The sequence below is a fragment of the Styela clava genome, chromosome 7 (assembly GCF_964204865.1).
Source record: "Styela clava chromosome 7, kaStyClav1.hap1.2, whole genome shotgun sequence".
NCBI lineage: Eukaryota > Metazoa > Chordata > Ascidiacea > Stolidobranchia > Styelidae > Styela > Styela clava.
The window spans coordinates 9,490,039-9,503,962 of record NC_135256.1 but is presented as its reverse complement, the minus strand read 5'-3'; the positions used below and the strand labels follow the sequence as shown (position 1 = coordinate 9,503,962).

The 13,924-nt window shown below is 36.4% G+C and overlaps 4 protein-coding genes across 4 annotated transcripts; all 4 read right to left on the bottom strand.

Annotated features, from left to right (window-relative positions):
• Positions 1–26: 26 nt before the first annotated feature.
• LOC120329065 (protein farnesyltransferase/geranylgeranyltransferase type-1 subunit alpha-like) lies at positions 27–4,112 on the bottom strand. Its single transcript, XM_039395680.2, has 8 exons — positions 3,952–4,112; positions 3,711–3,796; positions 3,369–3,492; positions 2,265–2,487; positions 1,739–1,884; positions 1,272–1,334; positions 840–1,017; positions 27–353 (listed from the first exon to the last, which is right to left on the bottom strand). The coding sequence occupies exons 1-8, from the start codon at positions 3,993–3,995 to the stop codon at positions 264–266; spliced, it is 954 nt and encodes a 317-aa protein (XP_039251614.2). The 5' UTR covers positions 3,996–4,112; the 3' UTR covers positions 27–263.
• A 1,292-nt stretch (positions 4,113–5,404) lies between these two features.
• Positions 5,405–6,736, bottom strand: LOC120327952 (uncharacterized). Its single transcript, XM_039394329.2, has one exon. It carries the CDS (start codon positions 6,734–6,736, stop codon positions 5,405–5,407), a length of 1,332 nt encoding a protein of 443 aa, XP_039250263.2.
• LOC144425098 (uncharacterized) lies at positions 6,733–7,356 on the bottom strand. The gene has a single exon (XM_078114395.1). It carries the CDS (start codon positions 7,354–7,356, stop codon positions 6,733–6,735), a length of 624 nt encoding a protein of 207 aa, XP_077970521.1.
• Positions 7,357–7,421: 65 nt separating this feature from the next.
• On the bottom strand, positions 7,422–12,879 carry LOC144425097 (uncharacterized). Its single transcript, XM_078114394.1, has 3 exons — positions 11,377–12,879; positions 10,462–11,152; positions 7,422–8,053 (listed from the first exon to the last, which is right to left on the bottom strand). Exons 1-3 carry the CDS (start codon positions 12,877–12,879, stop codon positions 7,422–7,424), a joined length of 2,826 nt encoding a protein of 941 aa, XP_077970520.1.
• Between the last annotated feature and the right edge of the window lie 1,045 nt (positions 12,880–13,924).

Genomic DNA, 13,924 nt, shown 5'->3' with positions numbered 1-13,924 from the left:
GCCCTAATAGCTAATTCACAACTGGACACAATGAGCAATGATACATTTACTGGTCAATGTTCACACTGAACTGACAACGTAGCCGTTGCATGATTCTTTATAAAACAAATAAAAGTATGTGCTGTCTCCAGCTGGAGCACAACAAATTTGATTCTCAAAGGTTCACATGATATGTGGATCGAAATTGATCATTAGTGTATTCTGAATTAAATTCTCAGATGATTGGCAAGAAGCCATCCTTCTCCAGCGATTGGAAGAGTCTCTCATGAATATCGTTCTTCTAGAGATCGTGAAAAAAATTCCCAGTAGTTGCGTCTGATCTTGTCTGTGTCTTCTGCTAATTCTTTGCATAGCTGTTATGGAAATTTTATGATTGGTCAATATATTATTACATTTGGCAAGTTGCACTAACTGGAAATGTTCCTACAATTTCAAACTCGGTAGTTCTACACAATTATGTGACTGATTGTCAAGGGTCTTCTCCAAATTAAGAAGAAAATAATGTATTGCATTGATTTTTTTATTACCCCAGCGACAGGAAAAATTCAGACTAAAGAAGCCTTTAATAAATGGTGATAGAATAACCAAAATTAATGTTGAATATTTGTTTCATATTATATTCCCATTCTTGACATGGACTGGTAACCAGGCGTCATGCAAGTAAGTCTTTCTTCGAATAAGTCCGAAAATCCTAGCTCAATATCACATACAAATCGAGCACCATTCCGATTCAAATCAACACAAACCATTTTTGAAAATATATCAATTAACTCATTGAATTTTGTGGTGTCCAGTTCACACTATACATAAAAAACATAGGAAATAATAAAAAATTCAACCTCCATCGCTTTGTGCAGTGTTTCTTTGACATCATTTGTTTTCTTATTTCCTAGTTCTTCTTCATACATATCCAACAAATAAGCCGACAGATGAGGGGACTTCAATCCTTCTCCTCTCCATGAGTGAATTTTCTTATTTAATTCTTCACTCCACGTTAAGCCTCGATCGAGAAGAATGCTGTAATAAAGAATAATAATCAATAACCTAAATCACAACAATATTGCTGGTATCAGAGCACCGGACAATCAACCGCCTTATGCCAACAAGAACAAGCCATGAGTTTGAAAAATTTGGCAACCTTGGGTGAAACCCATGATTCAAATATACTATATTCCGAAGTGGTTAACAATTAGCGATTAATAATGCTTCATTTCAAATCTCTCTGTGCCAATATGGTAACTACTGGCTGGCAAATTTGAAAAAATACTCACCCTCTCAAATAATTCCATGCACTTTCGTTCTTTGTGACCATATCAATCTTTTTTGTTACGTATCTAAAAATGTTGTTTCAGAATTTATTATAAAGTGCGCCATCATTTGAGCTCAAATAAAACACATGATTCTAGCTTCATATACACATATTCTCAAAATGCATGGTTTCGTTTCTAGATTAGTGTGGTATTTTATATTGTATTTATATTGATTTTACTGTATAACTGCATGTTATATAACTTACAGTTCATTGAAAAATGGGAAAAAAATGTTTGTTTTACGTAAATTGATTTTCGGCGTATATGCAATTTCAATGTTGATTTTCCTCTCAGAAATTACAAGAGAATTGGATGAATGAGTCTTGTTCATCACACTACCGCTTGGTGTTCTATAAATCTTTGGCCAGGAACCTCTGCAATAAACAGAATATAACCAGACTTACAATATGAGAAATGTATGATCTTACTCAATTTCTTTTTTAACAACTTCGTCTGTTAATCCTTTAGTATGAGAAACAACATAATATCTGTGATTCCAAGCAGAATTGTTGCGAAGATCAGACTCAAGAAATGAATCCACAAAATCAAGTTCACCTTCCCATAATAAATATTCCTGCAATGTATGGAAGGTGATTTTCTAATTATCAACAGATTATTAACTTCATTTTTCAACTTATTTTCAGCCACTATAAGTATGTTTATTTTTCTATTTCAGTTGAATCAAATAGTATCCAGGGCAGAAGAATCATTGACAAAATGAGTAGATCAATTTCAATTTTAAAGACAATAATTCGAGACTTCCGAAATTTATTGTTTCCTCGTCTAACAAATTTATAATAAACATTATTATATTGTGTTCAAAAAGTTGACATAAAACTCTTCATGCAATGCTGTCATTCACACAAAAATCTGCAGTAATCAGATTCTCTATGTATTTTATATACAAACAAATATTGTTATAAACGCAGAAGATAATGCTAAGCTTTTACTTACTTTTATTACCCATTGTCTATGTTGCCATGCATGATAATTTTTATGATCCAAATTCAAAATCTCTGCCGTAAATTCTAATTCTTTTGAGGGGTCCCCTGACCATTCAACCAGCGCTCGTCTGTGATGCCAAACCTGATAATTTTTTTGTTGCTCGGTAATAAGACCAGAGAGAAAATTCATTTCTTCTGTAATGTCCTTTTTTAAATGTTTCAAGAGAACTCTCCTATATAAAAATGAGAGAATGCCATTAATCACAACTGTATGAATTATCAAAATACTATTACTACTATGTAAAAAGAGGTGAGACCGAATACATCTTACGAAATATTGCAGTAAAGAACACTTGGCAATTGGAGGATGACAATGAAATCTCACAGTCAAAATAGCAACCCCAAAACGGATCTTGAAAGTATGATAGAATTGATTATAAAATAATTTAGCCAAAGAGTAAGTGGTTAATATAGGTACGAAAGCATAACTATTCAAAATTGAACAGGATGAGGCAGAATTGTATCCCAATTATAAAAAAAATCAACACGTATGGAGTATTGCTACCCCATTCTGGACATCTTGCTCCAACACCTACACTTGATCAGCCTTATCCAAATTGAAAGACTATGAATATCATTGCTCTAAAAGTAATTTTAAGAATGCACAATCTTAGCCATTGACAAAATATGATGTCATTCTGCCTCTGTGACAGATATTGTAACGAACTTCGTCATCTTAACTTGTCTATCCCATCCCCACCAATAAGGCTTTTAGTCATTCAAAATTAACAGCCAGTTCCCAACCACTGCGATGTTTCAAATCTCAAAAAAAATTTTGTACTGAAAGTATTTTGCTTGCTTTATGGCAAATCTTTCCAGCAGAGGTGTTAAAAAAAGCCTAATCGCATTCTTTCATGGATACAAATGGCTATAACATATAGCCTCTGCAAAAAGTTATGAGAACAACCTTTTGATGGCAAGAAGTCTTCTTGCACATCACTTCGATTGCAATTTAGTCAGCATTTCTCGGCCAGATTTATTAGGTTTGAGACAACAGTGTGTTCCCAACACCTTACATAATACACCAACCAGTTTGATTACAAATATTGCATACCTATATTGCCATACTGTGTAATTTGCAGGATTCATATCAATCGCACTTTTTGTGAGTTCGAGAGCTCGTTCACTTTTTTCGTTTGATTTCAAAACTGCTCGAAAGTAATCAAAGACATCTTTGACTGTAAAAATGGTAACAATTATATAACTATAGGTGGATAATATATAGCCTATCAGAATATTTATATTAATTGGATCCTTCAATCCATTAAGTTTGCCATATAATTTGCCCTGGGGAACAATCAAATTCTTATCAGCATTCTTGAGATAAAATCAAGAAACAAAGATGGGCCTAAAGATAAATTAAAGTAACCATAAAAGTGAATAAAAGAAGGAATACATTTTTCACTGTAAGCAATCTGTACAACTGGGTGAGGTCCATCATCTTGTGGTACTGGTGTTACATCATTCCACTCTGGACGATCTCTGAAAAAAAGAATTGTGAGTAGCAATAGTCTAAGTCTGTACAGCTGTAAGTAGGCCTAATACTGTAATACTGTAATAAGCAAAGTTTCTTCTTCATAGCCTTATTCTGCATGTTCACTACAACAATACAGTGGTCAAAAATTGTTTAGACATACTTGTAATATATATAATCCTCCCCGTCGTCTGAAGATGATGACATCTTTGCAATCCAAAATACAACGATGAACCGCCTGGGAAAGCTCACTTGCAAGATACGGTATTAAGGTGACGCAGAAAGTCGCGAGGTCACTTCTGACATCTACCGACGTTATGACGAATCTCCGTTCCTCCGTTCTATGGACCTTTTCCCGACCTTTGACCCCCGAATAATTCTTCCTGTACTTCACCATTGCAAAATTTTCGGAGTTTATTTTAAGAGTGGTTCGCGAGTTGATGCCTGTAAAATGGGGTATTTGTTCAAACCATTATTATGATTCACCGCATACAACAATCTGATTTTCAAAAGTACCGGTAAAGAATTTTAGCATAGCCTATCACAGCTATTTTTACACTAATATTTTTATTACTGCAATTAAATTAAAACTCCAAATAAAATAGGGTGATCATTGAATTATCTGATTTATATTTAAAATTTCCGAAACACAACTGAAAACTAACGAATAGAGTTCAAAAACGCGAAAACGAGGTAATGTTTACGGTTCCATTACATTTGAACCCACGTACATTTGAACCCACGACAATTGCACCTGCATACTATTGCACCTATGGACATTTTTTTTGTTTTATAGATATTTGAACCCATACTAACCTAACCCATGGGTTTTAGAACCCGTATATAGATTGAACCCGCGGATGTCATGGGTTCAAATGTACGTGGGTTCAAATGAACGGTCACGAATGTTTACGACCACGCCTGAAAATCTGTCTGAGCGAGAAAAGTGTCTGAGCGGATGCGAAAGGGGAGCTTTGTTACGTCACTTATTGCATCTTGCTGATTGGCCAATGTCACGAAGTAAACGAGGAATTCGATGCTCGGGGAAAGGTTCATAGTCAGTAGTTAATTTGGATTTCTGCCCATTGACAAATCACCCTTGCCTACTATGTCTCTTTAACTAATATCCCGAAATGAAACGAATAGATTTCTCCCAACAGTCCCAAAGTGATTTAATCCAGATATCAGTAAGACAAGGTGACCTGACAAACAATAAAGATGAATATTAAAATGAGTACAGGCAACCAGGCACAATACAAAGCAAGAATATACCAATTCACTTACATTTAAATGAGGCTTTGTCAGAACAGATTATCCCAATGTAAGAAACTTAAGAAATAGATTATTTATACCCAATGACTATAGCACCATTAACAAGCTTATGAGAACAGATCTAAAGACAGACTAAAGCTCTAGACAGTTAACCATAACAAGAAGTAACCAAGTAATCAGCCAATAATCGCGATGCAGTGAACCATACGTAAACACACCAAAAGTAAGTAGTACCAAGATAAATCAGTCAAATGTTCAAACCACCCCCCCCCCCCCCACTCTATGAATGCAATGAAAAAGACGATAATATTGAACATTGTTGACTCGGAGTAACTGATATGAGATTAGATGTCTTTCAACCCACACTGTAGCTCTTCTTTGGTCGCAATTAGACAAAGTTTATGTATTGGTCGATTGTATAAATTCCCATCGCTGTCTTTGATTGTAACACTTCTCACCAAGCCATCTGAACTGGGCATAATGTTGTGAACCAGTGCTTTTTTCCATAAACCTCCTGGTGCACTTCCGCCTTTAAATCCAGGTTGAATAATTAATACGTAATCTCCAACTTGAAGATTGCGTCTTGTTCGAAACCATTTGTTAGCAAGTAATAGCTGATGCGGTATGTGTTTCATCCATGTTTTCCAGAACACCTCAACTCTGTTTTCCGCCACTTTTAGCATGTCTCGTGGATTGAATTTCTCTTCTTGTGTAGTTTGAGGGACTACCTGCTTTGCATATGGATGTAAAAGAGTATTGCCAGTAATACAATTATATTCCAAAGGGTTTCCATCTGGGAAAAGTGGTCGACTATTGATGATATAAGTAATTTCGTTGAGAACAGTTGTCCATTCTTCGTAGGTCATAAGAGCCCTGCTGTAATTCACCACTGATGCATCGAGTGCTTTGCGAACCGAGTTGATAAGCGATTCTACTACTCCATTCATATGTGACGCGTAAGGCACATTATATTTCCAATCAAATTTCGTTTGATTCTCTGCCATCTCATGTTGAATCAACTGAAATTTCCATTTCTCGATCCATTCCTTGATAGGCGCTTGACTAGCGTGAAATGTAGTACCTCCGTCGGAAAATACAAATGCAGGATGAATTCCCCTTATAGATACAAATCGTCTCCATGCCCGAAGGAACGAATTAGTATCCAGAGCCAGACACAGTTCCAGATGAATATAACGAGTGGTTGCACATGTAATAATCAAAACAGACGCGTTGATAACTACATTTCGAGATTGCTTTACTTTCAAGTATCCGAAAAAACTCATTGCTACAGAATTGAATGGTGCCATCTGTGGTTGCATTCGAAATGAAGGAAGTTCTCCCATGCGTTGCTGTAGCAACTTTCTACGACGAATTCTGCAAAATATACACATTGATGCTATTGATTTTAAGAGTATTCTTCCACCAATAAGAACAATACCGTCATTCTTCATATTTGCCAATATAACTCGATACCCTTGATGTAAGAACTTTTTATGATAGAACACTCCAAGAAGACGAACGAGGGAATGTTTGCCCGGAAGTACGACTAGATGCTTCATTTCCATATATAAATCAGTTCTATTCAGTCTTCCACCAATACGAAGAATTCCGTGAGAATCGAATAACAAGTCTAATTTCCATAGAGTTTTGACAGCCTTCCCAAATTCATCAATCATAGACTTTTGACAAATTCTGAATATACACAATTTTGCTTTCTCTGTGTATTGTACGACATCGGCAGTTTTAATTCCAAATTGACAAATGATTTTTGCTGAAATGCACCCTTCATCCAAGCTGTCGCTCTTAGCAAGTCTTGCCATGAAGAAAAATTATCCGCTAAATCATTATCATTTTGATAAGGCAAATCTGCTTTAACGACGTTGAATTGTCTTTTTCCGCGATATGCTTTCGACTTAGTTGGTGGTTTTTCTTCCAATATTTCTTGACATAATTCATCTAATTTTAAGTTATCATCATTCGGCCAATATTCCATTGGTTGCCTTAGAAATTCAGGTCCTTCATGCCAAATTGTAAGCTTCTCGCAGGAAATAGGTTTTGTTAAACAATCTGCAGCATTAAGAAGACTTGGAATGAATTTGACTTCTTTTGTTAGATTCTTATGTGTATCTTGAAATTCTTGTACTCTTGAAGCAACGAATGGTTTGAATTTTCCAGATTGGGAGTTCAACCAATAAATAACAACTTTGCTGTCTATCCAGAAATACTTGAATGCAATATTGTACGGTAGTGCTCTACTTATTTCATGCACCAATCTGCTCATGCCTATTGCTCCCATTAGCTCCTTTCTTGGAGTACTTTTGTGTTTGAGTGGCGCCACAAATCCCTTTGCTGCAACGAATGTTAGCTTAACTCCACCTGTTGTAGGCCACCGTAAGAAGTTAAGAACACACAAGTGCCATAGGCTAAATCTCCACCGTCTGAAAATGCGTGCAGTTGAGAAGGTCCAGTTGTGTTTTCAGGTTTCAGACATCTTGGAGTTGAAACTTGAGCTAACTTGGACATTTCTCGAACATTGTTATACCAGCATTTGACCACATCATCTGGCAAAGTTTGGTCCCAGCTAAATCCATCTGCCCAGATCTTTTGAAGATCTATTCTATACTGCATTGTGACTGGAAGTAAATAATCCAGAGGGTCCCACAATTTCATTACACATGCTAACGCTTTTCTTTTAGAAAATCCTGTTTGCATGAAAGAAATGTCTTTGAATTTTGAACTGAAACTGTCATCAGTTTTATTCCAGGAATGACCAAGTACATCAACAACTTTTTCACCAGGATTTTGATCTACTTCAGGATGGTTTGAGTTCCAAATCTTTATAGAGAATTTTCCACGAATAAGTATTTGATCAACATCATTGATAACCTTGTTTGCAAGAATGTGATTCGAAACAGAATGACTGACATCATCAATGTATGTATCTTTGTCCAATACAACAGCTCCAAGAGGATGATCTTTTCGAAATTTATCGGCTAAAAATTTAATTTTAAAGCATGCCAAGTCAGGACTAGATTTATCTCCGAACATAACCCGAAGCCATTGAAAGATTGTTGGTTGCAACGATGAATCCCCATAGCGCCAAAGGAAACGATGAAATTTCTGATCGACTTCTGCCATTTGAATTTGATTAAACATTTTCGATATATCACCAGCAATAGCCAAGCCACACTATCAGCTCGCCATGCCATGAAACATCTGAACAAAGAATTCGCAAAGCTGGGGCCTTTCTCTAAACCAGTGATTCCCAAAGTGGGCGATATCGCCCCCCAGTGGGCGAAAACGATACAGAGGGGGGCGAAAAAGTCTTAGAGGGCGATAGGGGGGCGATTTTGCGAAACCTGTTTTATGTTCGGCGCACTTAATTCTGTACTCTGTGTGCATTCGCAGGCTTGAATCACGTGGGCGATTATCACACGCGAAAGGATTTCTGGTCTCGTCTTCGCAGTAAGGCAAGGTAGTTTGCGTATCCCAGTGGTCGGCAAAATACGGCCGGAATAAAATAATCTGGCCCGGGACGATTCACTGAATGGACCTTTCCCTGACCTTTGACCGCGGAAAATTCTTCCCATACTTTACCATTTTAAAATTATTGGTACTTATTTTAAGAGTGGTTTCGCGAGTTGTTGCCTGTGAAATGGGGTATTTGTTTCAAACTATCATTCTAATACACATCATTTAACAATCTGTTTTTTAAAAGTACCGATAAAGAATTTTAGCCTAGTCTATCACAGCTATTTCTACACTAATTTTTGATTGCTGTATTTAAACTGAAACTCATAGAAAGACAAAGTAATCATTGACTTATTTGTTATATATTTAAATTTCCGAAAAACAACTAAAAACTAACGAATATAATTCAAAAACGCGAAAATGAGGTAATGTTCACGACCACGCCTGAAAATCTGTCTGAGTGAGAGTGTCTGAGCGGATGCGAAAGGGGGCATTGTTACGTTTTTTGCATCTTGCTGATTGGCCAATGTCACGAAGTAAACAAGGAAGTCTATGCCCGGGGAAATATCCAAACGGCGGTTTTGACGATGAATTTTTTTTTATTTATAATCTACGCTCGAGGAGTAAATTACATTTTTTTACGTAACAGAATTTATCGCGAGACACGTTTATACTGAATTATACTATATCCTAACAATTTAGTGAACAGCCACTCGTTTAACGAGCCTACAATTTAATTATAATTAGACAAATGGAAACACGCAGAAAAGTTGATGCTGAGTGCAGGGCTTCAATAGCGCAGTAAATATTCGAATATATTGCAAAGCAATAAGGAAATAAAATTCATATTCTATTCGAGAGATTGATCACTGCATAATTTTTGTAAGAATGTATCTTCTTAAAGAAAATATTTATCAAAATTTCACAAATCATGCGAAAATATTCACTTCGATGTTTGGAAGTACGTATTTGTGCAAACCATTATTTTCGAAAATGAACATTACAAAGAACAAGCAAAAAAGTGGGTTTGGTGATGCCCATTTAGAAAATGTTTCAATCTTGGCGTCGTAAAGCTATCCAGCGTGATGCAGCAACAAGACAGTGACACATTAAATGTCATTGTAATATTTTTTTAATAAGACGACTGAGTTGAGTTCACGAATTGTCGCAGTTTTTGCGCGCTGTTCCGTTTTTAACTTTCGAAAAATATATGCGACCCGCAAAATACTAGCAACCCTGAATTTGTCCTGCGAGCGACATAAAATTTGCCGACCCCTGCATGGGCCGTAGCCGATAGTCAGTCACGTCTTCTTCCACATCCGAGTCTATGAATCCAAAAACAAATGGCTGGTTAATTATGGACTGGTGATCGGACTGGAGGCCGTGATAGGATGAGGAATCGGGGATGAATTTTTCCGAAGTTTTTTGGTGCAGGTCATCAGGCTGTACGAATGAATGAGATGTACGAAAATCATTATTATAAGTTTGGGAAAATTAACTTTGGTTTTATTATTTTAATGTGAAACGGGGTGGATTTAGGAAGTGAAATGCTATAAGGCAAGAGTACACGGCGGTTTTTGAGGAGGTAGAACCCTGGATTCTTTCATTTCCGACCTATTATATGGTAAAAAGGGGGGTTTTCAGCCGTGCTACTATTGCTATTAAAACAACGAAATCACCTTTCCATCAGTAAACGGGGTAATTTTAGATATAATAAAAAAACTCGCTGAAGAACACCAATCTGATCTATCTCATTAAAAAACACTATAAACTATGATTTGTCTTCTTATTTGGTCTGTAATGTATTCGTTTCTGACTTTATATTTTTTTGTAGTACAGGGGGGCGATGAAGTTGTATAAACTACTTTAAGGGGGCGATGGTCAAAAAAGTTTGGGAAGCACTGCTCTAAACTATCATTGAGACATGTACCCTTAAAAGGACACGCAGAATCAAATACTATTCTTAATTTTGTTGAGGTTTTATCCGGACGTTCTACGATACGATGATTGAGGTACCATGCATTTTCAACTTTAGCCGTTTTCGTTTCAACCGGTGTTAGTCGTCGTACTACGCCTCGCTGAAGCAGATTTTTAATCTCCATATTATACTCTTCCGTTTTTCCTTTTCTATACAATTCTTGTTCCCGTTTTTTCATTTGTTCATACGCCTTCTCAAAATTGTTGTGCAATTTTTCTGGGAAACCAGGTTTCCATGGCATTTTGACACAAACTCGGCCATCAGCACTAATATTGGTTGTCGCTTTTACATGTTTGATAAATGCTGATTCTGCAATTTCTGAGTTAGAACAAACACACAAAGTTGTGGGTTGCACTCCAAGAACTTCACCATGGAAAAACTTGCGCAACTCTTCATTTTCTAATGATGAAAAACTATTAATATTTGCTACATGATTGAAAGATCGTTGCGGTGCTTGAATAATGCCTCCATATAGATAGCATCCAAGAGATGTGAAAGCTGCTGAAGGATGATTATCGGGATCAATTGGCGAACGAAATGAATGCATTGTTTGAATTAAAGGTGCATAATCTCTACCAACAAGAACATCGACTGTTTTTTGCCCAACTGGTATTTTATCCTGAATTCCTCTTAGATATTCAAACTGTTTAAAAATAGATGGCGGAATTGGTGTAACATCGTGACAAGGTTTTCTCACAGCCGTAACTCTGATATCAAATATCTGGTCTCGTGAAAGAGGTCTAATTTTTAAATTATAATCTTACATCCAGAAGATTCTTCATGAATGGCTCCTCCTGCGACACCAAACCGAATTAACCCATGACCTATTGCCTTTTGTTTCAATGATTTTACAAAATTACGTCTTACCAAAGAATGGTTACTGCCACCATCAAGAAAGAAATTTGCCTTGATCCATGTTTTGTCACTCGCCTGCACTTCTGCAACAAGTAATGGAGAATAATCCAAATTAAAAGCGCTCAATTGTCTTGAATGCATCTGAGATTGGTTGAATACTGCTGCATTAGAGTGAATATGTTGACTTTCCAAATTCGAGTCGTTCATACCAGAATTTCTCATTGTATTGTAATTTCCCTGTACTTTTCCGGGACATAATGACCAATGATGCTGTCTTTGGTTACAATTTACACAGCTATCGGCTGTTGTTCTTGCACAATTTCTTGCAAAGTGAGTTCCTAGACATATAAAACATCTTCGATCATCTGCTATAAAGTTTTTTCTTTCAGGAATTGATAGGTTTTGATATTTGTTGCAGTCTATAAGGCGGTGCTGAATTCCACATCCAAAAATACAAGTGACTGTGCTTTGACTTGGCTGAACTGAACCCATGTTATCATTCTCGTCTGTAGCATGATTAACCGTATTGAAATTAGATCTTGGCGACTGGTTTTGTCTCGGTCGAAACCTCATATTCTCGGTTTGACTGATAAAGTTACCAGATATTTCCAACGCTGTAGCTTCAGATCTCAGAAAATTCGTTATAGATTCCAAGTTATGATTACCTTTGCTGGAACTATTATATCGCAGTGCAGTGTCTGCATCTAGACACTCTAATGCTCTATTGACAGAAAAAACCGAGTTTGCATCCTGTTTTAACCCAAGATCTTCCATACGTCGGCAGAAGAGAGAAATTTCGTGAGCCAGTCGCCTAAGGTTCGCTGGATTACGAGAGGTCTTATATAAAGGTTTTATTTGCTCGTATTGCTTAATTACTTCACGTTGAACTACTGATTTAGGAATACGCTCTTCCAGGCGTTCCCATGCACTTGAAATTGATTTACAGTCACATATCATTGTTTGATAATCGTTTGGCATTGCACCATTGCGTAAAAGCCATGAAATTTGCACTAAATCATCCGTAATTCTAGCATGGTGCATTATATCTGTAAAACGTTCTTTCCAGGTATAAAAGTCTACTTTTTGTCCGTTCCAGCATGGCGGATCCATACCACATAACTTAATCATAGGAGGATCATTATTATAATTGTTTTGAGTGGTTACAAGAGATGATATCACCGGCTTTATATCTAGTTTGTCTTCATATTTCTCAAAATCGATTGCAATATTGTTTTCCACGCGTAAAATTTCTTCACTAAATTTGGATATAACGGGTTTTTCCTCACTTTGTGTAGTACTGTCTTCTTCAATTAGAGCCAATTCCATAGTATCAATTAGACAGACCAAAAATGCTATTTTATCGTTAGCATCGTGAAACAGTATTTTGACCTTTTCAAAATCTCTTCTTTCCAGAGAGTGCTCAAATCGTGTTAAAATTCTTTCCAAATTTACTTTGAGTACCGGAAACTTACTCTTGAGTTGTTTGAAATTCTGACCTTGAAAAAATTCTGCCATTGTTAGTTGGCATTCTTGCTTTGATGTATTGCTGAATCCTCGAAAGGTTGAAGAAGAACTGCTTGATTCAGACTCCAGTTTGTAGGTGTAGGTGCAGTATCATTAAATGTCACTAATTTGGATTTCTGCCCATTGACAAATCACCCTTGCCTACTATGTCTCTTAACTAATATCCCGAAATGAAACGAATAGATTTCTCCCAAAGTGATTCAATCCAGATATCAGTAAGACAAAGTGACCTGACAAACAATAAAGATGAATATTAAAATGAGTACAGGCAACCAGGCACAATACAAAGCAAGAATATACCAATTCACTTACATTTAAATGAGGCTTTGTCAGAACAGATTATCCCAATGTAAGAAACTTAAGAAATAGATTATTCATACCCAATGACTATAGCACCATTAATAAGCTTATGAGAACAGATCTAAAGACAGACTAAAGCTCTAGACAGTTAACCATAACAAGAAGTAACCAAGTAATCAGCCAATACTCGCGATGCAGTGAACCATACGTAAACACACCAAAAGTAAGTAGTACCAAGATAAATCAGTCAAATGTTCAAACCAGTAGTTGTTGGACACATCGAAATTTACATACGCATGCGGCTCTCAACAACCTTTCCCGCGGCTCTTGTTAATGCTTTAAAAAATAATTACTTTCGAAGAAAATTTTTTATTGAAAACTATTCATTGACTTGAAATTAAAATGCGGAAGTCTATTAGTTAGTCGAATGGATTTCCCGTGTTCATTTGCGTAGCGTTGACTAATCTACAAAATGCAATAGTGACGCAACAGTAAGCGTTTTCGCGGCCACTCGGTCACTTTTCACTTGGAAAGATTTTAGACATGGCTGTAATAATTGGCTTGCTTTCGTGGATTTTCAGTTTTTGTCGCATTTTCGAATATTATGTATAAATCAAATAACTCAATGATTATTTTAATTTCTAGAGCATTTTAATTTTGTTCCCGTACTCGAAAATAGTCCCGAAATATCTGGCGATCATCTCAAGCAGCTGCTGCACCTTGCATCTTCCACGAT

Coding starts and splice junctions, on each gene's coding strand:
- LOC144425097 (XM_078114394.1), bottom strand. CDS start 12,879: ATGGCAGAATTTTTTCAAGGTCAGAATTTCAAACAACTCAAGAGTAAG. Junction 11,153..11,376: donor GTGGCAGTAACCATTCTTTG/GTAAGACGTAAT, acceptor ATTTTTAAACAG/TTTGAATATCTAAGAGGAAT. Junction 8,054..10,461: donor TTCTGCGTGTCCTTTTAAGG/GTACATGTCTCA, acceptor TTAAATTTTTAG/CCGATAAATTTCGAAAAGAT.
- LOC120329065 (XM_039395680.2), bottom strand. CDS start 3,995: ATGTCATCATCTTCAGACGACGGGGAGGATTATATATATTACAA. Junction 3,797..3,951: donor GAGGATTATATATATTACAA/GTATGTCTAAAC, acceptor TCTTTTTTTCAG/AGATCGTCCAGAGTGGAATG. Junction 354..839: donor CACTGCACAAAGCGATGGAG/GTTGAATTTTTT, acceptor TTTCCATAACAG/CTATGCAAAGAATTAGCAGA.
- LOC120327952 (XM_039394329.2), bottom strand. CDS start 6,736: ATGATTGATGAATTTGGGAAGGCTGTCAAAACTCTATGGAAATTAGAC.
- LOC144425098 (XM_078114395.1), bottom strand. CDS start 7,356: ATGGGAGCAATAGGCATGAGCAGATTGGTGCATGAAATAAGTAGAGCA.